Below are 27,974 nucleotides of genomic sequence, written 5' to 3' on the forward strand. Positions count from 1 at the left end.
ACTTTTAGTGTTGGATTTGCGCCAGCTGCGTTAAAGAACACCCACCCCACCCCACCGCCATACCCGCCCACAACACCCCCCCCCTCCCCCCTCCCTCCTTTCCTTATTGGAGTCTGTCTGGCACAAAGTCTGACATGAGACACATCTCCGCGGGAATGGAGCTGTCGCTGCGAGGCCCACACTCCCGAAACATCATTAGACTCACAGCTCCAGGTGAGATCAGGGCGAGGTAGGAAAGACAGAGAGGTGCATGTGTGCACGTCCGTGCAAAAGCATGCATGCGTTTGGATTATGGACTGTTAAAAATGCCTTTACGGGACCACTTGCTTGTCAAGAGGCCTCCAGGTTGAGTTGGGCCTGGGACAGGGGAAGAAGGAGGAGGAGGAGGCGGGGAGAGAATGGTGAAAGACAGCTATGCAATTGATTAACATTAGAAGGACTTGCTCAAGTTCAAATTGCACGGCCCCTCCGCTGTAAGCTACAGACATTTGTTTCCCCGCAAGTAGAATGTTTCTTTCAAACCCTGTCTCTGCTACACATCTGAGTTCAATTCTCCGCATGCCCTCTCTCTGAAAATCAATTCCTCCTCCTCTCCTCTGCTCTTTTCCTCCAGCTCTGCGAACAGACCAGGGTGAGGGGATTACACTGTCCCTCCCCAGATCCAAGCAAGACAACAAATGGTTCTTATCAACTGACACCCCCCTGCCATCCAGGAGGAAGAGGCAGGGAAAAAACCCGGCCAAGCCGCCCCGGCACGGATGTGTTTTTCTGGGCTCTGTCTGCCAATCGTGGCAACTCTTTTCACACTTGAAGCCTGAGCTATTTACGAGAGCCCTGGGAGAATGCGTACGCAAGCACCGGAGGGTGGGAAGAATGGAGAGAGGGGAGAGAGAGAGAGAGAGAGCTGCTGCGTCTCAACCTCTGCTTCTAATCAATCACCAGAAATCACTGCCATGGTTTATGGCCTTTGATCCTGGCTCCTCTTTCGCACTGCAAGGGAGAGAGTCGGGGCGGGGAAAGAGGGGAGGAGGGGGAGAAGGGTGAGAGTCAAGGCCCAGAGGGTGTGGAGGTCAGAGGAGGGAGATTACGAGGTATAGGGCCTTTTGCTCTCTCAGAGCATGTCTTGATTTAATCCAGTGAGTTTTGAGCAGAGAGCGGAAAGTGGTTTGGAACATTTCGCAAAAAAAAATAAATTTAAAAAAATCGAGCTGTCTCTTTAAACCTATAATGCCTTTTAAACAGTCTGTTTTTATTTAGCTCAACGACTTCTTTAAGAAAAAATGACATATTGATTAACCATTTTAAAAAAACAGATGCTACTATGCGTCTTTTTAGCTTTTCACAGAGCCAATTATTCACCCGTCCTTTCCAATTATATGTCAAACCAGAAGCTACAACATGAAAAAGCATCTACCACGCATATAATACAGGAAATTCATGAGTGAATTAGTAAAATAACTCAATAATAGGACCTCTCCTACGCGGTCATTCTTTCTTAGAAACTCCAACCCTGGTGGCGAGGCCACTAGTTGCTACTTCATCCCATTCAACAAGAACCCGACTGTGGTAAGGAGGCGTGAGCGAGCGAACAAAAACAGACAGGACGCGGACAAGAACACACCACAATAAATCCTCCTGGCAGGGTCAGGACACCCCTGCTTTGTTCCTCCTGGCAGGAGGGAGGCAACTGATGCCTACCGACAAATGGACAGAGTGGTAGAATAATCAACTACTGTTTCCTCACTTTATGGGTTTATGAGTTTATGGGGCCCTGCGCCTCCCTCTCTGCAAGAGGAGTGACATCCGGCGGTGGCTGCTGGGATGCAGCGTGGCCGAGCTGGTCGATGTACTCCCAGATCCTCTCACAACACGGCTGGTTGATTTGTCTTTGTCAGGCCGGTCGTCGGTTCAGAGACTCATCTCTGACCCGGGTGACCTCTGACTCCCAGGCCATTCTGGCTCTCAGCGTGTCAGCGAAAATGATCTCAGGTTCTTCTGAGGAGCTATTGTGTTGGCCAGCGTGAATCATCACAACCTGTTAGCATTAAAAACCTATGACTGAGATGTCAAAGTGAGATCCCTCTCTATAATTGGTGCAAATGAAAGAGCGATGCAACTACGACGTAGAACTTGGATCATATTTTCGGAGTCAATTTCCAGGATCTGGAAATGAGGCAATATAACTTAGAGGAAGTTCAAGCAAGGAACTGACAGGCTGCCAAACTTATTTGGAAAAGAGCCCCGAGGCCAGTAACATTTATCACCCAAATTATCCTCTGTAAAAATCCATCACATTTACAGAATTCCTGGTTTAACTTTGACCTGCTGTACTTACCACAGCTGTGCATCTGTCCAGTTTTCTTGTGCAACAAAAGGAGTATTACTGACATTTCAGGTTCACTCACTTTGGGTTCATATCCATCCAAATAAAGCGGTTTGAATATTCCATGTCTGATTGTCTGACTGCTCATGTTTCTTGTCCTGTCCGACTTCATTATATGTTCCCAAATCACAGCATTTGCTTTGGTGAGGCCAATGTTATCATAACTTCTAGAAACAATGGAAAAACTACAAAAGGGACAACCCAAGTAATAAACTGGAATTGACTTCAGGGGCTAATTTTGAGATTCAAAGCTATACTTTGCTGTTGCTACATCCACCAGTGGAAACAAGTCGGATGATCACTGACCAAAAAAACAAAAGATGCAATTCCACTACAGCTAAATTCTGGCAGTATCTTCACAGCGTGCAAAAGACTTGAGGCACTGGCTTATGTGCATCTTCCTAGCAGTGAAGGAGCAGCAGTGGAGCTCCAGCGGGCAGATCTGGGCATGCGGAAGTCTGCCAGACTAGAGGGGCCAGGCTGAGGCTGGACTGGGTTTGGGGCAGCTGATGTTCCCCTCCGCCCCGAGTAGCAGCGAGGCTAAGCTAATCCTTGCGCCTCAGGCCCCTGTGAGGTGGCTCTGCCAAAGCCAGTCCCCCTGCTGCTGCAGGAAATTGCCTTCAGTGCAGAAGTCCATGAAATGGCTATGGCTCACCAGTGAAAGGAAAAGCACATTCGCTGTGTGTGTGTGTGTGTGTGCATGGCACCAGTGTGACTTTACAAACACTGATCTACAGGTAGATTTTATATCTGACACCTCTATATCTCTAAAAACTCATAAAACACTGCCATGAAAACAGCCACGTTGTGGATAAATAAGCATTTTTCTTCCATGTCCTTCTCTTTTTTTTGTTTTTATGTATTCTATGTATAATTGATGTCCCATACAGAGAGGTCTTTTGACACTAAAAGCCAGTTTTCCTGTGTAAGGTTGTGTGTCAGGCTCTATAACGCCTCCTCCATTGTGCTGTTTGACCCGTGGGCCAGCCGGAGCTCCCATGAGGTCCCTTATCCCTCCATCAGTCCTCTCTCATTAGCCCCCACAGGCAGAGCCCAGAGTAGGGTAACACAGAGGGGCCCCTGCTTCCTCCTCTGGTCCCCATGAAATACATACAGCACAAAATGCAGATGACAGAGATCACCATTTAGCAGACGACTAGGCACATTTCTTTAAAAAAAAAAAAAAAAAAAAAAAAAATTAAAGGTAAATTAAAGAAAGTACGCAGATATATTCTTTGCTTTTCTTGCCATTTTAAAATCCCCATCAGATGTCATTTATAAATCCTTTTTATTTTCCTTTAGACACACAGAAAAAAAAAATCAGATTTCCAAAGTGGTTCCTCTTTTAGTGGGGATAAAACAGGGATAAAAAAAAAAAAAGTGGGAAGCAGAGGTGGCAGCATGAGGAGGGAGGAGGAGGAGGAGGAGGAGGAGATGGGGCAGGACACAGTGGAGAAACAGTTGATTATGAGTCCCATCAAGTGATCAATGATTTCATTAATAAGACGGATCACGCGGCTGTCATAGCTGTGACACGGGCTGAGGGATGATCCGCTCCCAACGCTCCATTTCCCCCTAGCCTCCCCCCTTTCCCTTTCCTCCTTTCTCCCCTCCCTGTCCTTCCAATATTGCCTCCCTCTGCCAACGACAAGGCAACGCCAAGGGAAAAAAAAAAAAAAAAAGGATGGAGCTGGGTGTTGACGGAGGGAGGTGGGGGGTGGTGTTAGTCATGAGGGAGGGGATGGAGGAGAGAGGAGGGAGGAAGAAAAGTGAAAATCCATTTTGAAACCCATTTTCAATTAGGGGTCCACAAGCTGTTATCACAGGTGTCCCAGAATGGGGGCCCGTAAGTGAAAATGTCTCCTATCCGTTTCTGAAATGAAACCTTATCTGGGAGGCACAAAGATGGCGGGGACAGCGTATCTGTAAATTACTTTCCATCCCCGCTGTTAACGGGAACTTTATTTCTGTCAGATGACATTCCCCTCTATTTACTGTTGATCATTTAAATGGCTGCCTAAAAAGAAGGTGGCCCCTCACTCGTCCTCTATCTCTCACCCCCCCTCCTCCCCGCTCTCTATATCACTCTTCCTTCTTTTTCCCATCAGGAGATTTTTTTTTTCAAAGCAGTCAAGTGTTCTTTTTTTTTTCTTCTTCTTCTTTTAAACGCTTTAGCCACGCTCTCCATTTGCTTAGGAAAACCTACACGAAACATTTGTCGCCCCTTTTAAGGCTTAACTTGTTTGCCTCTGAGACCCTTGCTCTTGCCCCTTTTTTAAAAGCAAAAAAGGTCCCAACTCGCTCACTTCGTAACCTGCTTCACAGAGGCTCTGTCATGTTAAAAACAGCACTCCCTGACAATTTTCCGAACTGTGTCCGTTTGTTCTCCTCCCCGTTTTTCAATTCTCATCCTATTACCTACACTAACTCGCACCCATGTCATAAAAGTCCAACCAACCAGAAACTTTTCCCCTCTTCTTTTTCTCCTTCAAATAACCAACTCTTTAGCCCCAACCCCCTGTTTTTTCTCTCGTTTTTTTTTTTTATTAGAAAATTATCCCATGACGACAGGATTTATTCAGGCACGGAGCATGGACATCTTTTTTCTTTTTTTTTCCTTTTTTTTTTTTGAGCTCGGGACCCAACAAAAGAATCAGGGGACTTTGTGGTCCACCTGCCTGCCGAATGATGAGGGTGGGAGGGGAGAGCAACCCCCTCACTCCCCCCCCGGCCTGAACCCCTCCTAAAGAGCACCAATCACAGCATTGTTGTGGCACAGTCGGCTCTTTTGAGCTGTCAGTGCGAGAGGAGGGGGCACAGAGATGAATGGCACACAGGATGAAGCCACCATTTAGCCAACCATGTGGGAACGCTCTACCAGGACTCAATAATTACTCTGGGCCTGCTCAACTTAGACAAAACTTACAGACTAGGGACAAGAGGGGGAAGACAGAGTCGAGGGGGGAGGACAGCGTTAAGTTGAGAATCGTGCAAGTAGATTTGGAGCTGAACCGGTTTCCAGGCAAACGTACACTGATCAGCTACGAGATCTGACCTGTCAGTCGAAAAATAATACTTCTCGGTAGCGGTGATTGACTTTGGAAAGACTGAGCTAAACATCCGCCGTGTGTACTCCACCTGCACCCCCACCCCCCCCTACTTATTTTCCACTTTTCACAACTTATCGTAGCACGCCGTTGCCAGGCGCACCACGGGGTTTCCACTGTGCTGAGATCAGGGGCCGCTACACTGCCTGACGGGGGGAAATATTTCGCCGGGGCCTTTCCTAAGAAGAACCAGTCACTGGGGTTCCACAGCTGCTCACAATTACCTTTTGTTTGGATGGAGGCGGTCGGGCAGGGGCTACGGGGGTTAAAGTTGAGGCGAGTGTAGGGTTACACCTGATAAGAGGTTATGAGTTCTGGGGGCGACTTGGGAATGTGCTGTAATTATAACAACACAAAGAATGTGTAAGCTATCTTCTGATTCCAAGAGGGAGATTGGGATCTAAAAGGGACCTTTCTCTGCAGATAAGTATCATCCCTCCCTTCGTCAAGTGAATTATGAGACTACTGTATTTTTGGGTGTGTGCGACTACAGCTTAAAGCCATAGCATGTCGTCTGACGTGGCTGAGTCAGTGTAAGAGAATCCCACAGCGAGGTTTGCAAGACAAACCTTATGCCGTCCGGAGCTGTAATTACCAGCACATTACGATGAAAAATCCACAATCACGGAGCCAAATTACATCCATGCTTTTTCCACAACAAACTTCTTCTTTTTTTTTTTCTCCCCTTTGCTGCCCCTTTAATTAATAAAACAGTGCCGGCCATCTGGAAATGAGTAAGAGAGATGACGAGTAAGATGCTTCAGGATGCATTACCTTATCCACTTCCTGTGATAACTCCCATATGGGGGAGTAAGTCACAGCGACTTGTTTACCATTTGCTGAATTGTCTCTTATTCACACTTGGGTTGATCGCGCTTGACATCAGCAAAGAGGGGGTGACACATAACTCTATGTCCAACCAGCTACTACAGCCAATCCTCCACACCCAAAAAAACAAATCCTCTCACTGCTAATGAGCACAGCTGCAGCTCAGGCCTTGATGATCTCAACTTTGGTTTTGTTATGACTTTAGGTTGATGCTCCAAGATTCTCTAGCCATAAACCCCCCCAAAAAAAACAGCATCTAATATTTCTCATTCCAGCATCTGAATTGAGAATGAAAGGCTAAATGGCGTCAGGCTTAGTGAACCGTAAGCTCCACACCGCTTTTAATAGCATGTGTTGAAGACATTGCTGTATAAACATGCCAAAGTTTTGCTACCAGTGAGGGTTTTATGTGACTCTGTGAACCACGAGAATGGGAGAAAAGTAAACACAAGTACGGTAAGCGAGGATCTGTGCGTGTGTTCATCTTTAAATCCTGTTTTTTTTAAAGTAATGAGAACATAAGCACCAAAAAAAAAAAAAAAAAACATTCCTTGGTCCCCAGTAGGTCGGTGGCCCTGATGCTCAAATATGTTGAGTGATAACAGGTGACGTACGGTAACCAAACCTCCGTCTGCAACCCACAAAAGTCTGGAATACATCAGTACACAAAGCCTTTGTGACTTCCGGATAAAATGGATGAACTTTGTGATTCGGTGGCATGTTTATCCACGAGTTAGTGATGAAGTTTGATTACCAGATGTGACCGACCTGAGCCTGCACAGAAAAAAGTTGAATTTCTCCTTATTTCAATGTTGTTAAAAGGTCTGGTGTGTCAGTAAGGCTTCATTTATACAATATGTCAGCAACTATGTTTTCATTAGTGTACAATCACATGAAAATAAGAATAGCTATGTTTTTTATTAGCTCGGAATGAGACTTTTATATCTACAGAAGATGCGGGTCCTCTTTTATGGAGTCCGCCATTATGGACCGCCATGTTTGTACAGTAGCCCAGAATGGACAAACTAAACACCGACTCTAAATAGGGCCTTTCATGTTTTTCGCGTGGTTTCATGGTTTCTCCTTCACGCTAGGAAGAAGATGACCGATCTCTGTGTGTGTGTATCTGTGTCTTCTGAAAGACCAAATTTATATTTGTATTAACCACAGTGGCTGAGTGTGCAGTTCGAGGCGACGTACGTACCGTTTGAGGTGGTGCTGGAGGCCACCGCCTTTTCGCTGATGTCATTGCGCGCTGATGAGCCCTTGGTCGCCACAATGGTCTCCACCCTCTTCTTCTTCTCAGCTGCTGAACTGGCCTGGGACTGGGTTTCCATGGCGATTGCTCATTCCTCAACACCTCATGGAGACGGGATAACTGTAAAAAAAAAAGAGGACAAGACGAATCAGCTCATGGGATAGTGATGTGAATTTGTCTGTTTTTTTAGCGTCTCCTTGCTTGTAAAACCTGAAGGAAAACTGCTGGTTTGATTCGAGGGTTAAGTTTCAGAATTAAGTATTTGCTTGATCTAAGTTAAACATGTTAACAATAGAGTGCCTCAAGTAAAAAAAGACTTCAACTCTGAGAACCTTGTGAGGAAAACTTCAGATCCAATCCTCCCTTTTCATGATGCCCAGAGCAGACCGCGGGTCAATCCACCAGCTCACCCTGATTTATTTTAACTAAAACCTGCTGGGCTCTGATCTCCTTGTCGGAGGGCTGATCTCTTTCTCCACTAACTGTGGTTAAATATCCAGAACCAAAATTTACCTTACCTTATTTCCAACTGTCACATTAAACTTCTGACTTCTTTTTTTTATTTTTTTTAACATCTCTATAAATATAGCAAGGCAGGACATCCTGCCTCGGTTTTATATCTCAGAATAGAAGTAAAGGCAGCTTGTGGATATACTGATAATCCTGCTCGAGCAGTCTTTCCACAGAGAAAGGAGAAACCTTAAGGGGATACCACAGAGAGAGAAACGTTCACAGTCCTAAAAAAACAAGGGTTGTTTGAAGGCCCTTTTGGGAATATCATGGTGCCGGGCAATTTTTCTTTCAAAGAATAAAGGTGGTTCAAGTTAATACTGTCTGTGGGTTTAGAAGGGGTTCAGCCAACAGTCTAGCAGACATGCTGCTCAGTTCAGCACCTCAGAGGCCGTCTACAAACTCAACTCTATCTAGGTCATGGAGGTCTCTGATTATGGAGACAACACGGCGATACACCACAACCGCTCATTTACACAAAGTACAGGACAGCTTCATTTGGTCCGATACAAAGCCTTTATTTAGACTCCATAATTCGTGGATAATTACTGGAAATATTTAGTCTGACTAACATTTTCTTTCCAATAAAGACCAGCTAATTACCCCAAGTGTACTATTTAATTGTCCTCCACCCTATAAACATGTATGGACACAAAGGCCAGCGGTAAAGTCAGCTATAATGCAAACAGAGGAGCGCAGCCGAAACTACAAGAGAGAGGAGACGAGGTGGGGGCTGATTTTTTACCAACTCCCCAAGGAGGTAATGCGAGGGGGAAGTGGTGAGGGGTAAACTTCAGACAAACACTGCGCGCTTTGTTTGTTTTTTTTCCCAACCCCCTGAAAAACCAGAGTCTGTCTTCCATTCTGACCCGACAACAACATCTGTAAGCAATTGCTGACTTACAGAAAGAAAAAAAAAGAGAGAGAGAGAGAGAGAGGGAGAGAGGAGGGGGAAAAAAAACAACACAATTACTCCCTTACCAATCAAAACAGAATTAAACAAGAGCTCGTCCTCTAATCACTCCCACATGAATACATGTGTAGCCGTCATCTCCAACCAAAGACATTTTTGTCCTACTTGCACAGATATCATCTTAAATCACTGCTTGATAGAGTGAACGCTCTCATTTCTGGGGGTCTCTGCAGCGTGAGTGAGCTAATCGTTAGAATATGTGCGGCACATGTATGTTACGTCTGCACGTGTATATCTGTAAGTTCCTACTATGATAACTAACTCAAACGAGAGCGTCAACAGGGAGGAGGGGGAGAAAAAAAAAAAAGTCTCCCTGTCTGAAACCATCATTGCATCATTCTGATGACTAAACTTGAGTAGAAGTAGTGAAGGGGAAAAGAAGTCGTAACTAAACAGCTCCCGACATGCTTCACGTGTTGGGTGTGCATACATGTACATGTGTCTTTCTGTCACCCCCCCCAAAGGTGAGTCATACCAGAGCTAAAAGAGCCTGAGAGCGGAGTGAATATGAGGGTCAGGATTTGGGTTTGTAGGCGAGCTGAGGAGGAAAAAGCGGGGCATTCCACTGGTCGGGCAAATATTCACAAGTCCGAGCCACTGAAGCGCGTCTGACCGGTCTTTTGTGTTCCACAAGGCAGGCCACAGTTCCAAAGCAGCAATTAAAAGCAGGACCTTTTCACCCATAATCCCTCTGACCTGGACGCCCACACCCAATCCTGCAGATGTTCCTGTCTCTGCTTTCGCCTTCGGTGTTGCTCATTTTCACCCTGTCCAACTCCTGAAAACAACATTTCAACCCAACGCAGACACTTCCATCTGACGTCAAGACATCATCGCGTGGAAAAATGTGAGAAAAGTAGTTGCCTGCAGGATGAACTTGAGCGTCGAACACTAATGCTCTTGCAACCCAGATGAAGAAATCTGATTTTTTATGTAGATTTATATGAGACAACACAGAAATATTAGTATCAGTGGTTTGTCACTGAAGCACAAAGCAAGGAATTACAACCAAAGCATCGGTCGCTGTCGTTCCCCTATAATAAATGTTAATTTCATATTAATGTCTTTCCCATGAAATGTCTGTCCTACACCCAATTAGAGGAGAGAGAAAGAGGGTGTATCTTTATTTGTGCTCTACTGTAATCCTTCCACACAGAAAAAAAAAGGGAGGCGATTAAACAGGTTTTAAAATACCACAATTCAGACGGTTCCCTCTGAAAAAAAAAAAAAACATTCTTATTTTATAAGCACATTAAGCAAATCAATTTAACATAAATTATACGCCTCGGTGACAAAGGCACCGAGTTGAAAGTCATCTGCAAATTGTACACATCAAAGTGAAACACTAAAATAAACTTTTGCCTTTGATAGAAAAAAAAAAAATCAGCCTTTTTTTTTTTTTTTTTTTCCTTCTTCTTCTTCTTCGTTCAGGCTTAAACGGCTGCTAACGCTATAAAAAAAAATCCCCGCCTTTTGTTATTTAAAGGCTACGTCTTTACAAGCTCAGACTGCTTCAGGTGTGCTGCATTCTGTCATTAGGGACACATTTGCATGACACACACTGAAGAATCTGAGGGACATTTTTATATAAACTCTTGAAGTGTCTTAGATTTGGCAACCCCTCCCTCCCTCCCTCCCTCGCAGACGGGGTACTGTATTTGTGTTCATTTCATTAGGGGCGACTGTTCAGTGTCGAGGGCCCCCTGAGGGGGGAGACTGGCAGCGCCGCAGCATTCATCATCATTACATCAGCGACCACCGAGATCTGCTATCTTAGGCTTATCAACGCCGCACAAACGCACCGCGGCGCAGCGAGTTAGAGAGGGGAGGGGAGAGATGGGAGATGGAGACGATTGAGGGAGATTGTGAAGCAAAAGTGGGATAAGAGGGGGAGAAAATGAATGGGAGAAAAAGGGAGGAGCATGAAAATGTGTGTGTGTGTGTGTGTGCACCTCACTGTGCCCCTGCATGCCTGCACATGTTTTCCTGTGTGTGTGTGTGTGTACGATGTGTGTTTTTGCACGTTTCGCAGCTATGCCAACAACATTAAGGGCTCCTGCACAGCTGGAATAACTAAAACACTGAGGGGCAATGAGGGAGGAGGAGTCTAAGGCCTTCCAGCGAGATTAGCTGAATCCAGCAATAAAACAGAATGCGCTGGCTCAGGCTGCATGTGTTTGCATTGGATAAGGTCAGCGAGGGGGATGAGGCCCCCTCAAGGAGACAGGAAAAGTGAAGTGCTCGCCGGCGGTTGGAAGACCTGTCGTGGGTTCAAAAATCCCTACTGAGGAGGTTCCCTAAACTCAATGGCTCTCTGAGGAAACCGCATACTTAGGTTTCCATGCTGTGTTCAACGCTGCACTTATGGCTTGCCCTTGGCCCTTGGAAGGCAAAGAGGGGAGGGGAGGGTGAGAGGAGACGGAGGGGGAGGGATTGGGGATTTGGTGGTTGTGGCTCCCATTCACCAGTGAAACTTAACATTGTGCCCAGATGGCACTAAGTCGGGCCTACAGCTGATGGGGACCAGCCCCTCAAGTAAGGGCCATTTAGCAGGAATTAGTCACACACCGCCACACACACACACACACACACACATATCAAATCCCAGATATGTGCATGCAAACTGGTTTAGAGCTAGACCTTCTCGCCCCTTTTGTATACAGTGGCACGGTTGAGCTATTCAGATTGTAATGTTTGTATATCATCCTACCATGATGCGTGACCGGCACTGTAAAACTTTACTTATCGAGATGCTTCATTTGTTTCGTGTTCTGAGTCAGTAGATCATCTTGTGAGCGCTGCATGGGAAAAAAAAAAAACGCATGCATATTTTATGAATTTTCTGCATTTAGATTCTACAAAAGATCTACCTGCCTTTAATTTATCTTTACACGGGGAGGTGTAGCACCATAATAGCATTCCATCAGCCAACAGTCTGGGGCTGTTATCACAAGTGCGCCGCACACATTTTGAAAAGCCCGTACAAGTGTGTTCGTGTTTTGTTTTTTTCTTGTCAAGGACAAACAGTTGCAACGCCACAGCCCGTCAGTAGCTTTCAGCGGCGCTAATAAGATTATCCTCGCGTGCGTCTTGGTCCCTCAAACCTCTCCACTTAAGATGCTTTGGAGGGCTGGTGAGGGACCCTGTGTGTTGCACCGTAGAATGAGCTGAGTGCATCTTACATTCCTGGGTAACAAACCCACACGATGTAATCGGAACGCTTACACGATGCCTCTTTTGCGCTCGCTACCCGGCAGATAAGGGGCGAATAAAGCGCGCGCCACAATGGAAGCCCATGCGAGTTTTCCCAACAGCCCCCTGCTTATTAGACTGTTTATTTATTTTGACTTTGCATTTGTACATGAGCCACTTGTATCGGGGGGCAAGTGGGGGCTGTGAAGCCTGAGACAATGCCTAATGCAGGCGGCTTTGTCGCCGTGGCATTGGCAGTATTGGTTTCCCCCCCTGCACTCCCGTTTTATTTATTTTCTTCGCATGCTAAGACGTAGAGCCTTTTGTTTGATCAAACACTTTTCCTGATTCTTGAGACGAAGGGGGAAAGATGCTTGTTCAGCCGTTTGCTGCGAGCCAAAGCAAACAATGCAACCTATTACTTCAGCGAAATACCATTCCAAGGGTCCTTGGGAAGACAAGAAAAACATTTTCCTATATGTAAAAACTTTTCTGCCTTGAACTTGTGGAGGAGATTAACATGATTACAGGCACTTTTCCAGACTTTACAAACAGCCAGTCGCAGCCCTTTTCTTATAAAGACGCCGTCTGCCACCTCATCCACTATAGCTTAAGGTTTCCACTCGAATGGCCCCTGCACATGGCGCGCACTGTAAAGCAGAAGAGAGAGTGAGAGGTCTGTGTTCTGTCAGCGGGCCTCTCATCTCCACTGAAAACAGTCTTCTTCATACGAGGCTTTAGAAAGCACTCCGCCGGAGCGCGACGACAACATCCAGTACATGTTACGCCGCGCACCGCGTCGTTCGAGAGCACGGTTCCTACGCGATCCATGTGTGAACATAGCGCCGGGAGAAAGAGGGATCGTCTCGGCTGCGTTTGAGAGTATGTGTGTGACGGTTTGTGTGTGTGTGTATAATACACCAGGTGCTCTATACGCCTCTCAGTATGCAAGTGCGATCACTGTGTGCAGAACATAAATAAGAGTGGGGACCCCAGGGAAGGGGATGAGTGGAGGAAGAGAAATTCCTCTGCTGATGAAAACCTCACACGCATCTCCCTCCCTCCATCTGCCTCCTCTTCCTCCTCCTCACACGTGCAGGATCTGGCAGATAGATGGCCCTGTGTGTGAGTGGAGCTGCAGCAGGTATGGCTTTGACAGAAGAATGCACTCCGCTTTAAAAAACTGTGTATAACACAAGAGGAGCGCTACTTGAGGCGATCAGAAGGCCCGAGCAGCTACAGGTTACGGAGCCATCGTGAAGCCGTCCTGCCCTCTTGGACTTCCTCTTCAGTTCTGTTCACTCCTCCCTCCCTGCTCATTTCATCCAAACTCCCTCTCGGCCTGCTCTTATTCTTTCCCTCCCCTCCTTCTTTCTATCTCTCTTTCCTTTCCTTTATTCCCTTTGTGTCATTGGGATAAGTGCTGGAGCGGAGTGAGTCAGTGCCGCTACGTGATTAATGATGGGCCCTGGCGTCTCCGGGGCCGAGCGCTAACAACAGCCAGGGGGCAGCGCGATAATGCACAATAATAAAGCCAGCAGACAATCAGCCAGGCAAAGCAAGGCCTATTAGCTAGCCCCATCAGGACGGCTAAGTGAGAAATTAGCCCTTCCCAAGCTCCGCCACAATTCATCAAGTGCTGCCCCTGAATCCCCCCTCAAGAAGTCATAATGTTTACTTAAAGACTGGCCTCGATGCCCCAGTGGCGAGCTTTATTGGCTCTTATTAATTCCCGTTCTGGCCCTCGCGGCCATGCCATTTAAACCGAATTAAAGGGGTGAAAATTGGATGAGATGAAGTTGTCTCGGCGTTCGGGCTCTCGCATGATGAAGCCGGACCTAAACGGGGAGAGACTTGGAGAGAAGGAAGAAAAATAAATAAATAAGAGGGGAGGGCAAACAAATCGGCATGTAAAGGAATGCTGGATGAAGCTGTCCTGAAATGTGCCGCAGTCAGTCAAAGGAATGCAAGGAGAAAGAGAGAGAGAGAGAGAGAGACGGGCGGGAGAAAGGGGGAGAGAGAAAAGGAAGAAATGGCTTTAATGCTACACTTCCTGTGTGGATGGGAGCCGATCCAAAAAGGGTCACACAGTGGGTCACACATTCCTCAAGACGCCGAAAACGGATGGTTCTGTTGAATCGTCGCGTTCTCCTTATCGCCCATCAGACGGGTTGAAAAATACCTTAAAATAAGGTCGCTCTATCAGCGCTCCCACCATATTTCAACATGTCAGTGATGGACAGGGGTAAAAAAAAAAAAAAAAAACAGTAGGGAGTACATGCAACATGAAGTACATGTTTTTTATGAGGTGGCTGTGCTGATATTAAACAGCGCACTTGATTAAATGTGTATGTTTTCATCGGATTGGTCAAATTACCCATTTTTTTTAGAGCTGTATATATTATCTTTAGCTGATAAGTTGAATCAATTCGTCATTAATCATGAAAAAAATGCCAAGCTTTTCACAGAAGTGAAATACTTCCACTTGTCTCTGTTTTACATCCTCGTAAAACGAGCATCTTCGGACTTTAGGCTGGGCAAAATTAGACATTTGGGGCAAATTTCACTAATTTCTGACATTTTATGCACAAATATTTATTAATTAATGGAAAAAATCATCAAAAATGTACCGATAATGTGAATAATCTGTGTTTTCATGATGTCTTCTTGCAGTTGCTCTTTCCCCACAACGATCACACGAAACCCACAAACACCGCGAACGGGTTCGCTGGCCCCTTGTGCAGGTCTGTGAGTGAACTGTGGCTCTGTGTTGGAGGATTGGCGGCAGGTGAGAGTGTGCGAGTAATATGGAGTATGTGAGATCAAAGACAGCTGAAGCTCAGAGGGAGTCCCGGAGACTTCCAGCTCCCTGACGGCTCTCCCAACGGCAGCGTCAGGAGACAACTCTCTCCCTTCACTTTCATATCAGCCACAGAGCCCCCCCATCCCTCTGCACCAGCTCGTAGGCTCCACACACACACACACACACACACACACACACACACACACACACACACAGGCAGTCTCAGAGGATTTGGCAGTGCTGCCAAAACCTGTACCCCACCTACAGCAACACAGCTACACACAGAAACACACACACACACACACACATATGCGGTTGCTCATCAGAAACCAATGCATCAAAAAAAAAACACACAGCTGAACACGTCGGCTTTTGAAAGGAGGCTGAGTTCGGAAGAAACTCTCAGCCCAGCGCAAAAAAAAAAGTCTCACGCAACTCAAATACCAAGACGATGTCACACCGCACGACGCTGGAATGAGATGCCATAAACCCCACAGCACTGCCGACAAAAAAAAAAAAAAAAAAAAAAATTCACATAAACTCCAAAGAGCACGGTCACAAAATGGCCCCCTGAAAATCCCCGGCATTAAGAGCGAGGAACAAGACTGTCATTAGACAGGCGAGGCCCCTCAGGCCCACCGACTTGATCGCGAGGAAGCCAAACATCTGGGTGTATTTACTCGTTTCAGCTGTTTGCAACCCCGCCTCGGATAAATCTGGGAGCCGCAACGCCATTGCTTAGGACAGCTCCTAAACAAACACGTTGAACGCTTGCCCTGCTCACTCACTCACTCACTCACTCTCCTCCACCGCATGCTCGAGCATCCCAACCTGGAGCCCTAACGCAGGAAAAATAAATTTGTGAGGAGGAGGAGGAGGAGGCCTTAATTGGAACGTTTGACGGGTGCCTGGGGTTAATTGGGAAGCATGGAGAGCAGCTGGCTCCACGGTGGAAGTTGAGACAGGGATAATAAGTTCACCCTTTGCAGGAGAGACAGTTAGTGATGAATCAGATCAGAGGAACGGTGTACAGTGTAATCATCCTCACATCTCCCCTCCTCCACCCCGGCTCTCCTGACAAGCAGAGACAACCTGGCTCCCAGCTACGCAATCTGGCACCTATCACACAGGACTGGCAGTCACAGGGAGGAGATCACCCGGCGATGTTCACACACACACACACACACACTCTAACAGTTCATTCAGCTAATCACTCACACACACAATCATTCTTACCTCTAGGACACGGAGCTCAGTTTATCAGTTCACCGGTCGATGTATGTAAATCTCTCCAACAATGTGTGTACTAATGGCTTATTACCCTGCGTTAGCTGGTTTGCATTGATCTCCATGCCAGAGGGAGACGGGAAAAACTGGAGCAGTTCACTGCTCATATGTACCGAGCAGGACTATAATCACATCACCAGCTTGTTTCAATAAAAGCAACATTAACATAAACCATCTCAAACACACTAAAACCTTCACCCCCGCTCAGTCCGTGCAAGAAAGAGTGGGGGGAAAAAAAAAAAAAAACTTTCCTGGATTACGGGATAATTAGGGCCATATGGGATGGGTCTGTATAACTTTGTGTGTCTCTCTGAAGTGTATAGATTGTGTTTGTCTCCACAGATTATGACTTTCTAAATGAGAAAACTATCCCAGTCCTGCAAACCTTTAGCCCTTTATATATATATATAAAAAGAGAGAGAGAGGACGTGATTCTTTCTGGGAACTAGTAGCTGTAAAAGGGTTTAGCTGTAACACCGAACTCGGTTCCTCATGCTGGAAAGGTGGCTGAGGGAGCATTTGGAGGCTGAAGGAAGCCCAGGTAGAGTCATAGGCAGTAATGGGAGGAGACAGGGACTTAGAGCGCCACACAAAAGCCAAGGCTTTATAAATAATTCCAAAAGCTAACAGCATCCCTTGTATGTGTGAATCTGTGAAATACATTCACACATGAATGCACACACACACACACACACACACACACCTAGCCACAAGGGGGAATAGGTTATTCACACTGCTCCACTGGGGCTGTTATGAGTCTGACCTGCCCGGGTTGGTAAATTTGGGTGAATATCTTTCTTGAATAGATGATATTAAAAAGAAAAGAAAACAAGTCCTAAAAGTCAATTTCAGCAAGACACACACACACACACACACACACACACATTTACACACTCGCTCACTCATAATGCAGGGTAGCAAAGCACACCGGAGACCTGTCTTGTAAATCTCTTTGTGAAAGCAGCTTTGGGGGGTAGACAGGGGCTTACATACTGAGCCCTGAGGTAGAGCTACAGACTCCACTCCCTCTAACCCCCCCATGGTCTTTCTCCCTCTCCCACACACATACTCTGCGCTCTCGTCTTCCCTCTTCCTCACTTTTTCTGTCTACCCCACATTTCCACCTCCTTTTCCGTGCCCCTCTCTCACCTTTGCCGTCGCTCCCTCCCTCCCTCCCTCCATTCTTTCCTTTTCCCCCCTCTCTCCTCCCCTCTGTCCCAGCCCGGGCTCCAGAGCACTGGTCCTTAGCCCTGCAGGCTCCCGTGGTGTTGCGGTGACTAATGTCCTGCCTTTGCTCAGACAATGAGTTTGAGACTGAGCCGGGAAAGTGTTGAGGAGGGAAAAAGACTCCAGCACCTTTGACAAATGGAACCCTTCGCACTCCCGTGCCCACTGAGGGAGGCTTTACAATGTCGCGCTCCACGCTCCACGTCCTCCGAGGGACGGCTGCAACCCGCAAAGCCGCATCTGGGGGAATATAATGAATTCTTTGGGAAGTCTAACCTGGCTTTCTTCATGAATAAGATATATTTCCAAAGCATGTCGACCCCTCTTAATAAAAACACCAGTCTGGCAGGAATAGCCAAAGCCGTTTTAGGGCCCCATGTACACGTTAATATTTCTGTTTCTCTATAAATTTTCTCAGGCCCACTTCTTTCCAGGCCTGTCACTGCAAGGCCAGCCCTACATTTTCCCTGGAAGGTGGAGGAACCATGATGGCAAACTGTCATTAAAAACGGCTGGAGTTCCTCTCTTTCAAGGAACTCGAACTCTTGGATGCTCCCTCCTCTTCCCCACGTACCCTACCCCCCATGCAACCCTGAAAGGAACTGGGCTTTGTCTGAGGAGCAAAGGAGAGAGGAATCCCCCACCACCACCACCACCACCACCACCACTTCAACCCTACCTCCCCTCCCCAAACCCTGTTCCTCACTCCCTGCGGAGTATTGTTAAAACACAGCCCCCTCTCTTTCCGTGGCCCGGGCTCTTAAAACAGCGTGCTTTGCATGAGAAAAAACGATTAGTCTTCAAATGCTGCGCTGTCAAAGAAGGGCTCTTTCAGGTTGGGGCAGAAATTTGCTCAGATAGTAGAGTTCCCCTTTTGTTTTTCTAAGATGAGGCATTATTAGAGCCGGGGTCTGTTAGCATTCATTGCTGAGAAGAACACACTAGAGGGGTTTATACGGGATGCCCGCCCTCCTCCTTTTCCCAACTTGCCCCAAGTCCGCAGCAGACGGAAATGAGGGAGCAAAGTGGGGGAAGAGGTACTCATCTAAACATGTTTGGAGAGGAGAGAGAATGTCTGGCTCTGTGCTTCTTTCAGGTATTAACCTTGGGATTTACATTTGACATTCAAACAATAGACCCCTCCTTGACCTCCACTCCAGGATGCAGCAAGACTCCCACTGAAAGACAACTACAAGCAGCATGGGACTGTAAACACATGGGGTTCACATCGGGAGCATTATTGCATGACAATGCATAACTTCATTAAGAGGTTTTGTTTAGAAAATGCAGTTAATAATATAGTTTCTTCTTGCTTCGAGTTGTAGGGGGAGAAAAGCGTGTGCGTACTGGTGTCTTGGAATAGACAGAGCCTGACTCATGGCTTCACACATCAAGAAGCAGGGGTAAGTGACAGATCATTGTTCACAGCAAGCAAGCCAGTTCATCTGTCCCCCAATCACCACCGCGGACGAGAAAGCGCAGACCCCCTCACGGATGCCACAACCGGCTCCCATCAAAGCTGACACAATGCCACATCTGCAATAACAGCCCCAGCCGCGTGGGACACGGTGTCTTTAGGCGCTCAACTTTACACACAATCCCCACAAGCAAATGGGCCCCCAAAGCGAAAGCACTTCACCTCTTGCTGTTACACTTCACACCACGGACTTAAAGACGTTTTTACGGGCGGCAACGGCAAACAGAGGAGGGGATGAGCGGCACCCACATGCAGGCGTGACCTGTCCTGTTTCCCCTCAAGTATGTGAGAAAAGAAAACGCAGCCGCCGGCTGGCACACTCTGCATTCCCGCACACGAACCTGCATATTTGCAATAAAAATTTACCGTGACCTACAACGGGCCTTATGTTAAGCTGTCAAGCACAACTTAATCGATCGTAAATTCAAATCACCTGATTCAAATTTTACTTGACTGTTTTTCTTTTTTTCCCCTCTTTTTTTTTTTTACTGCCGTCTTCGGTGCCTCACTCTGGGAGAGCAGTTGACCAGACTAATTGTCAGGTCCAGTTGGAGTTTCCAACAGGCCAAAGCCATGGAAAACAAACCAGCCCTCTCTCAGCCCCTGCTAAGGCAACTTGAGCTCCCACTTCTTTTTTTTTTCTTTTTTCTCTCTTCCTCCCATTTCTTATTTCTTCAGACAAATGAAAAAACAAATTTGCCTCCAAAAAGTAGAGAGAGGGAGCGAGAGGGAAAGGCAAGGAGACAGAGGAACAGAAGTGTGGATGAGCGTGTACATGCATGCATTTTAAGTGTAGTGTGGTGTCAGAATGCCGTTTGCAAAAGCCCAGAGTGTATTAAGATTCCTGAACGTGTGGAATATACATATCTAAAATTACAGTAGGATATCTTGAGTCTCACACCCTCTTCATCACTACCCCCCCTCCCCGCCGTAAGCACGCCTTATCCAAAGACATCACCCGGCTTGAAAGGTGCCTTTAGCAGGCTCCTTGAAGCGGGGAGCGGGGGTCCCGCTCTGGGACAATGATGGTTGAGGTGGAGGGGAGCCGGGGGAGCAGGAACACATAGCATATTAAATCTGCTGGCGGAGCTTGGTCGTCCACGCGGAGAGCCAGAGAGCCAGATCTGAGGCATGCCCTGAAGGGATGGCTGGGCCTGGGGATTAGGAGGCCAAGGAGAAGCCCTTGCACACCCGAAGACCCCTTCTTGTCTCTGCTCGCACGCAAATGCATCCAGACGTTTTGACGCTTCTCAGGTTTGCCATCTCGGCCCAACTTTTCATAGCACTCCTCCGAGCCTCGCAAACCCACGCCAGGGCGCACACACATTTCCAACCCCGCTCGCATGCGCGAGCCTTTCTTTCCTCAATCACTACCTCTGTCTGACTTGTCCTCTTTCTTTCCCCACCGTGTCTGTTTCATTTGATGTCAACATATCAAAGTACCAAATCATCAAAGTGAGAGAGATTTCTTTTGGGGGCCATCCATACTCAACTACGCCAGCTATATGCAAGGGAAGCAACAACTAATCAAATTATACAGGGAATTACTCCCAACTTTCACTGGTCATGTGCTTTCTGTATGTTTTAAAACTTAGAATAATTTACTATTTACACCTCTGTGTGATTCCTGCAACCTCCCGAGAAATGGGATCATTTAGAAAAACGCACAAAACCTTAAAAACAACCACCAAAAACGTGCAGAACAAACGAGCAAACACTCCAAATAAACCACAGTCCTCATTATCTTAGGGGAAAATCAACTTCCTCACATTACCCTCGTTTTTAACAAAACATTTGCCACCTCTTTGAGAGCTTCAGGTCGCATCATTAGCACAACAACACAGCTCATTAGGGGCCTCTTGCATACGAACCTGATAACAGGTATTCTTCCTGCAGGGCGTAAAAAGGCCCGAGGACAGAACCTGCCTTTAGCTGTGAATGCAGGGGCCCTTAAAGAGAGAGAGAGAGGAGAGGGCCATACCTCAAGAGCTAATAGCATGTCATCTCCTTGCATTAACATGAAGGCTCCTATTCTGCCAGGTCGCCGGGTCACTGGGTGTACTGGGCCAGTGTCGCAATGCATAATTTTACTTAAAGGGAGTGCTTAAAGTTAGAGATAAAACAGTACGCTGCTGCTGCTGCTGCTGCTGCTGCTGCTGCTGCTATCTGTCGGAGTGACTCCTGCAGAGGGAAGCGTTATCCGCCTGCTCCTCACGCGTGGAGCTGAAGAAGCAGAGAGCGGCAGTGATACATCGTCGCTGGCTACAGTAAGCGAATAAGTTGTGCATCTCATTCCAGCAGATTAGCATCTTAAACACTGCTGCATTCATCACTGCTGCTGCATCATAATGAGACAAAGTCCTTTTTTTTTTTTTTTTTTTTGGTAAAGGTGCACCTGTTTGACATCAGTATCCTCTTATTTCAGGCAAAAATGTGATACTACCAATGTCTTCTCATATAAAATTCACACAAAATGTATTATTGGACAGTGATTTTGTTCATAACATGAAGCCTTTTCATATGTAATATGATATATTTCTAGATTTTAAACATTTACTGCCATCCACATGGAGTGTAAAAACAGGAATTAAAAGGAAATTGAACTTTTGAAAATTTGCATTTCATCCACCAATTTCTGTCATCAGTCCATCACATTTAAATTAAGCCTCCTGGAAAATATAGCACATTTAATATTTAGCCTACACTTTGAAAATGAATCCAGATGCAATCATAATTTTGGCCTCAAATAATAATTATATAGAGGCAATTAGATGAGATTTTTTTAAATGCCAGTGTTATTTTAAAAACCATTAACAACTCACAAGCCAACGTCAGCAAAACTTATAGGGTAAAATGTACAGCTCGGTTTGTTTAATGTCAATAAATCAAACTAAAATCAGAAGGTTTTCTCATGATGTCATTTTAAAATATAAAATATAAGGCCTAAAATGTGAGTGGTTAAAGGCCTGGCCCGTCTATGCATTATTTTTCCTGTTAACTGAGCTGAATCATTGACATGACAGTGATTCATTTCCTCCTTGTAGGTTCTGTGAAATGTTATTTTGTTATTATAAATAAAACTGGGGACATATTAAATGACAGTTTATGTGGCAGTCCCTTTTAAATTTTATTAGACAAATATAACCAAGACGTGTAAAAAAAAAAAAAAAATTCAGCTTAAAGCCAAATCCACAGCCAAGACGAATGATGGAACAGCCTCATAAAAAACAGGCGAAATGGAGATTTTTGTCTGTGTGAACTTGTCCTGTTAAACATCTTATTTGGTGTGTTCACTCACTGCTCCGTCTCAAGGCAGCCAGACCTCCGTTAATAATTTGCCAAGTGTCAAAAAAAAAAAGAGAGGAGGATTTGAGCTGCACCGCATGGCTGAGCACCTCGGACCCTCGTCGTCTTGTATGAAACCCGAGAGCAGACAAGCAGATAAAATGTGGAACAGCTGGCGAGGACAGGAGGGAAAGTTTCAAACAAATATCCGCACATGTGGAGGCTCGGGGGCTCCCAAACGTTTTCATGTCCTGGACCCCCAAAAAGAACACACAGACTTCTGTTAGATTTATTTTCACCCTGCACAAATCCATGTGAGAGTTTGAGGGTTTTTTTTTTTTTTTCTGTGTGTGTGTGTGTGTTTTTATTTTTAATCTGACTGTGTATGAAAGACACAAATCTGTGATTATATTAGTCTCTCTCATCCATTTTTAATTGTGATAAATGTAGTGAATTCTAATAAACTCAATTACAGTCACTTTACTCCATTTCTAATTTTGCTTGGGGCCCCATAAAATTCCCCACATGGACCCCTGCGGAGCCACAGGACCCCACTGTAATGGGCTTAAATTTCTCTGAGCACATGCACATGCCTTCAAACACGCCTCCAATTTTTTTTTTTTTTTTAAAGGTGAAGCAAATAATAATTTCAAAACTCTCCAATGCACATCAAATAGCCAGGGATGACTTCCTGCTTCTAAATGCTTTCAGACTTCCAGATACTGACACTTGTTTGTGCAGAAATATAAAGTGAAGTAGCACAAATCACAAAAAAACTATTTCACCTCTGCATTTAAAAAATATCAGCTTGATGCAAAAAATGTAAATATTAATTTGGGCACTTTATTTCCTTGTGTGTGTGTGTGTGTGTTTTAAAAGGCCTCAAATTGGCTTTTTGAGATTTAAAAATATTTAAAAACCAGTGATGTAGAAATGTTTGAGCCGTACAGTGATTATAAAAATTAAACATGTCTGCGTGTTAAAAAGGTCAAGGCGAAGGGTCAAGCTTAAAAAATAATGTCCACTGGAACTGTTTCTGCAGAACTCTAACAGGATAAACCGAATCAATAACAGACACTGAATGAAATATGATCACACATGCACATAAATATGCATGCCCCCCCCACCACCTTCACATCCACCACCACCACCCCCAAGCACCCAACACCCCCCCACGCGCGTTTCTTCAGGCAGTGGTCCAATAAAGTTTCATGTCTGCAGAGGTTCATAAAGTTTCAGTTCAAAAAACTCCCAACAGAATTACACGTGTTTCTTCTGTCTTACAACACATCAAAAAAAACTCAAGTTTTTCATAACTTCATGCAACTTTGAACTAGTTTTTTTTTTAATGCACATCTGTCTGTCGGATACGTGTTAAGTGTGCCATCCGGGGGTTTCTAACAACCAACACTTATTTCACAGAGAATAAATCACGCCCAGGCCAAGTGTAACACGGTCTGTGCTGCATTTTTCGGCTGGTTTGGTGATCCCACATCGATTTCCCAAAAAAAAAAGAAAAAAAAAGAAGAAGCTGCTGTTTCATAGCAGTTGTGTTAATCCACTTCATGTCTACATCTAAACTTGTGTGAAACGCGAAACCTCTCTGCTGCCTCTCTCCAACTAAAACTTTAAAAGTGAGACAAATACGCGCAACAATGTCCAAAACCTATCCCGCATGTGTGTGTGCGTGTGTGTGTGTGTGAGTTTACTTACTTCTTTCTGGGTGATTCCCCCCTTTTTTTAAAAATTCGTGACTTTTTATCTTCACACACACACACAAAAAAATTATTTCTCTTCTTTCTTCGTCTTCTTCTCTTCCTAAGTTGCAGATGTGCCTCTGGAGTTGCCTGGGACTTTTTCTTTCTTTCTTTTTCTTTTTTCCTTTCTTTTTTTTTCTTTTTTTTTTACGCTGCAACTCCAACTCCAAAACGGCGCAGCCAGAGTTTTTCCTCTTGCCTGTCTTTCACCTCCTTCTCACAGTTTGCTGTGTTCAACCAACGCCGGACTAACACCATCAGCCTGCCGATAATATCTGCCGATAGCAGACCGCAGATGTGCGTAAAAACAACATAAGCGTCAGAAGCGCATGGAGAGTTGTTATTACATTTAGTGCGCTTTTTCGAGGAGAAGAGAGAGGGCGAAGTGTGGGACTCCAGCTGCTCTTTCCCTCGCTTGACTCCTCCCTTCGGATTGCTCCCTCCTTTACTCACTGCCTCCCTCCTTTAAAAAAAAAAAAAACATTTTGTGTGTACCCCCCCTTTCTTCCTTCCTTCCTTTCTTCTTTTCTTTCTTTATTTAAAACATTTTTTTTTAACTTTAATCCTAGTTAGTCCAAATATTACAATTTATGGAGCTTAAACCAACATTAAGCTCAGTTTTTCCACCTTCTTACTCCTCACAGGGCCTTGTAGCACATTTGGGAGTACAACTGACCCAAGTTAAACAAGAAGAAGTGACAAGACGGGAAGATTTTTTATTACGTTTGACGTCATTTTTCTGCATCTGTCCATGCAACTTAGTTACCAGTGTTTGAATGAACCTGGGTAGGCAATGGACCACATCAAGGACTCGAAGTCTGCGTCAGTGCAGAGTCACTATTCTTAAAACTTTAACGAACAACACCAAAACATGTTGCTCTGTGAACAATCACATACATTTCTATAATTAAACCGCACACGTGTAACATTACATTCATGCCAACCTGTGTAAATCAGTTGAAAACACAGAAATCATTCATGCCAACCTGTGTAAATCAGTTGAAAACACAGAAATATTTTGGATTTAATCTTAAATTATGTTCCTAAAATACAAATCCTGCACCGCTGTCTGGATATATTAGTGTGAGAACCGTACTAACAGGCAAAAATGTTGATTTATTTTCTGAGTAATTCAACTTAACAGCAAGATTGAGGTGATATTTTGAACTCTTTGATCCAGGTATTCCACACACGTCTCAATTATCACCTTAAAAAAAAAGAAACCCAATTTACATTATAGAGCAACCTGACTCACATATTGGAAACTGTCGATTTATGAGGGCTAAAATAGTCTCCTGGGCTCAGCCTTCAGAGTGATACCTAAAGCTGCGTTAAAGCAGAGGGAAGCCTTCCTGTAGGGTTAGGTTATAATCAATATACATAATCAATATACAGGGAAATTATGTGGTAAGAGAGGTCTTCAGGGTGCTGGTTCAATCAATGAAGAGGTGGGAGTTTGGAGAGGAAAATCACCGGTTAATCGTTTAACTAGGATTTGAATGTGTGTGTGTGGCCGAGAGGTCAAGTCCATCAAGACGCAGTCGGTGTATTTATCCTGATTGTAGCGCGCATCCAATCAGCGACACTGTAGCAAACGCAGAAGTAATTTAAAGGAATGTTCTGCTGCGGAAATAAATCAGTTTCCTGGTGCTTATTATGCCAATAAAGTCTGCATTGACTAATTACTGCCTTAATCAATCAGAGCCTAAGATCGTCCTGTCACGGCTGTCAACGTCTTTGTCATCAATAAACTCTCCAAATGTTTGAGTTTTGATTTTGACAGAATGTGAAGATGGATTTCGAATGTAAGAGTTGGAAGAGCATGATGAGGCAAGTATTTTAAATATTCCTATGAAAAACAAGGTCTGGCTCCGGCTCAGATCGTTTCTCTGTTCGTGAATAAATCTACAGATAAACATCATTTCTGCAGCTTTTTTCCCTTATAATTCATAAAATGTCAAAATAAAAGTACAAGCGTTTGTATTTTTTATGATTTTGAAATACAGTCCAGACTTAATAAATGCAGTTGTGAGTAGAAAAAAAAAAAAAAAAAGATGCACGGTGATAAGAATACAAGCTGTGATATAAATCAGTGTCGATACAATGAAAATGCTTGTGTCCGTGACGACAGGAAGTTGAGGGCCGAGAGAGAGGAGACAGTCAAAGGTGCTCTGTAAGACACGACTAATTCTCCTGTCAGTTTGTCAGGCAGTGCTCATCTGGCCCGGACTACACAGAGATAAAGTCCTTGTTATGAATCTCTCAAAGAGAATCTGAGGAACGTGGAAGGTGGGGGTAAGGTGGGGGAGAACAAGAGGGTAAAAGAGGAAGGAGGGGGGGGTGCACATGGGCATCAGTAGGGTTAGCGGCTCCCGAAAGTATTTCATCAAAGAGGGCCAGGATCCTGGGGATTGAGATTCTGCCTGGAGGCAAGTAACCAATGGTCTCCCAAGAACATATTCCAGAGTAGGGCTCGCAGAGCCAAAGCACACATCAAAAGCACCTCTGTAGCCAAAGTGATTCTGGAGGAGAAAAAAAGGGGTTCGGGTCCCTTCTTGGCCCCCTTTAAGCCCCAGATCTCACCCCAATTAAGAAGGAACTACTGTTTGTTCCAGACCCTGAGATCTACAGACAGGGAGGTGTGCTCACTAAGGTAGACACTCAAGCATGCTCACACACACATACACATGTACGACAACCAATCACAAACACACACACTCACACATTGTCACTTTTCCTCACAGCACAATCAAGAATCTAGAAGAAACGCCGTGCCCTGAACATCGACATCTGCGCGTTTGTGCTTATTTTTCAGAAAAATGACCAACTGACAGAGCGTGTTTCCAGCTTCAGCCGTGATCTCACTGAACTAATATGTAGTGCTCAGTGTGTCCACGTATGTTACACGAGTAACAGTAAATCAATACTTGGCAGAATGTTGTGTAGGCATTTGGATTTTTGCCTTTAATTCTTCGCCGCTGGACAGATGTCACTGTGAAATGGATACGGCAGAATAAGCATATTATATCCACACAGATGTGACTGCTGGAAATGCACTGGCTACATGAACAGAGGACTGACAGAGGCTCCTGTGTTTTTCACAGCAGAGAGGCGGTATTTCAAGATAAAGGAATATTTGAACTGACTTCAGTTAGTGCTGAGGTCTTTTACTTGATTTAAAGTCACAACGCCGCAGTACGAAAACACTCTATAACGCGTGAAGTCTTGCAAATCAGGATTTTAAGAGGAAGTATCAGAGTTTTAGCAGGAAAATATACTTTGAGTATCAAAAGGAATACTTTTCGTTATGTGGGGTTATCATATAAATACATTTTTAGATTCAACATATAATGTGTAAGCTGTTAAGATATTTTTGACTGTTTATTCTTTACAAAAGTATGATTTTATAATACGATCATATATTTCTACGCAAAATCCTGACCTGCAAAGTAACCAGCACCAAGAGCTGTGAAACAAATGTAGTGGAGGGTTAGAAATGCACTTAAACACGGTATTTGAGTAAATGTACTCAGTTACTTTCCACCACTGGTAACACTAATCTTCATAATCTAATAATCAGTCCACCTAAATTACAATAAAACACAATATTTTCTAATTTTTCTACCAAAGAAAGCAACTACCTATGGAAACTGTTGACAGTATTCTGTAGATGTTTCTCAAATATTTATTTATACATGTTATTATTGCCTACGGATTAATTGAGCATATGAAGTTCAGTGTTCCCAGTTTGACACCAGCTTGGGACCCTTGTTGCATGTTACTTACTCATCTCTCTCCTCATGCATGTTACATACTTTGTCACTATGACAAAGTTTCTGTTAAAAACTGTAAATGTAACACTATATATAATGTAATAATGTAATTTC

The 27,974-nt window shown here is 44.9% G+C and overlaps 1 protein-coding gene across 1 annotated transcript in view; it reads right to left on the reverse strand.

Annotated features, from left to right (window-relative positions):
• gli3 (GLI family zinc finger 3) overlaps window positions 1-24,547 on the reverse strand; it is a 90,154-nt gene extending 65,607 nt beyond the window's left edge. Inside the window, exons 1-2 of the mRNA XM_019276251.2 lie at window positions 24,044-24,547; window positions 7,523-7,696 (exon numbers count right to left, since the gene is read on the reverse strand). Coding sequence (XP_019131796.1) covers window positions 7,523-7,655 — 133 coding nt within the window. The 5' untranslated portion in view covers window positions 7,656-7,696; window positions 24,044-24,547. The remainder of the gene's footprint in view (window positions 1-7,522; window positions 7,697-24,043) is intronic.
• Window positions 24,548-27,974: the final 3,427 nt, after the last annotated feature.

The sequence above is a fragment of the Larimichthys crocea genome, chromosome XXIII, assembly GCF_000972845.2.
Source record: "Larimichthys crocea isolate SSNF chromosome XXIII, L_crocea_2.0, whole genome shotgun sequence".
NCBI lineage: Eukaryota > Metazoa > Chordata > Actinopteri > Sciaenidae > Larimichthys > Larimichthys crocea.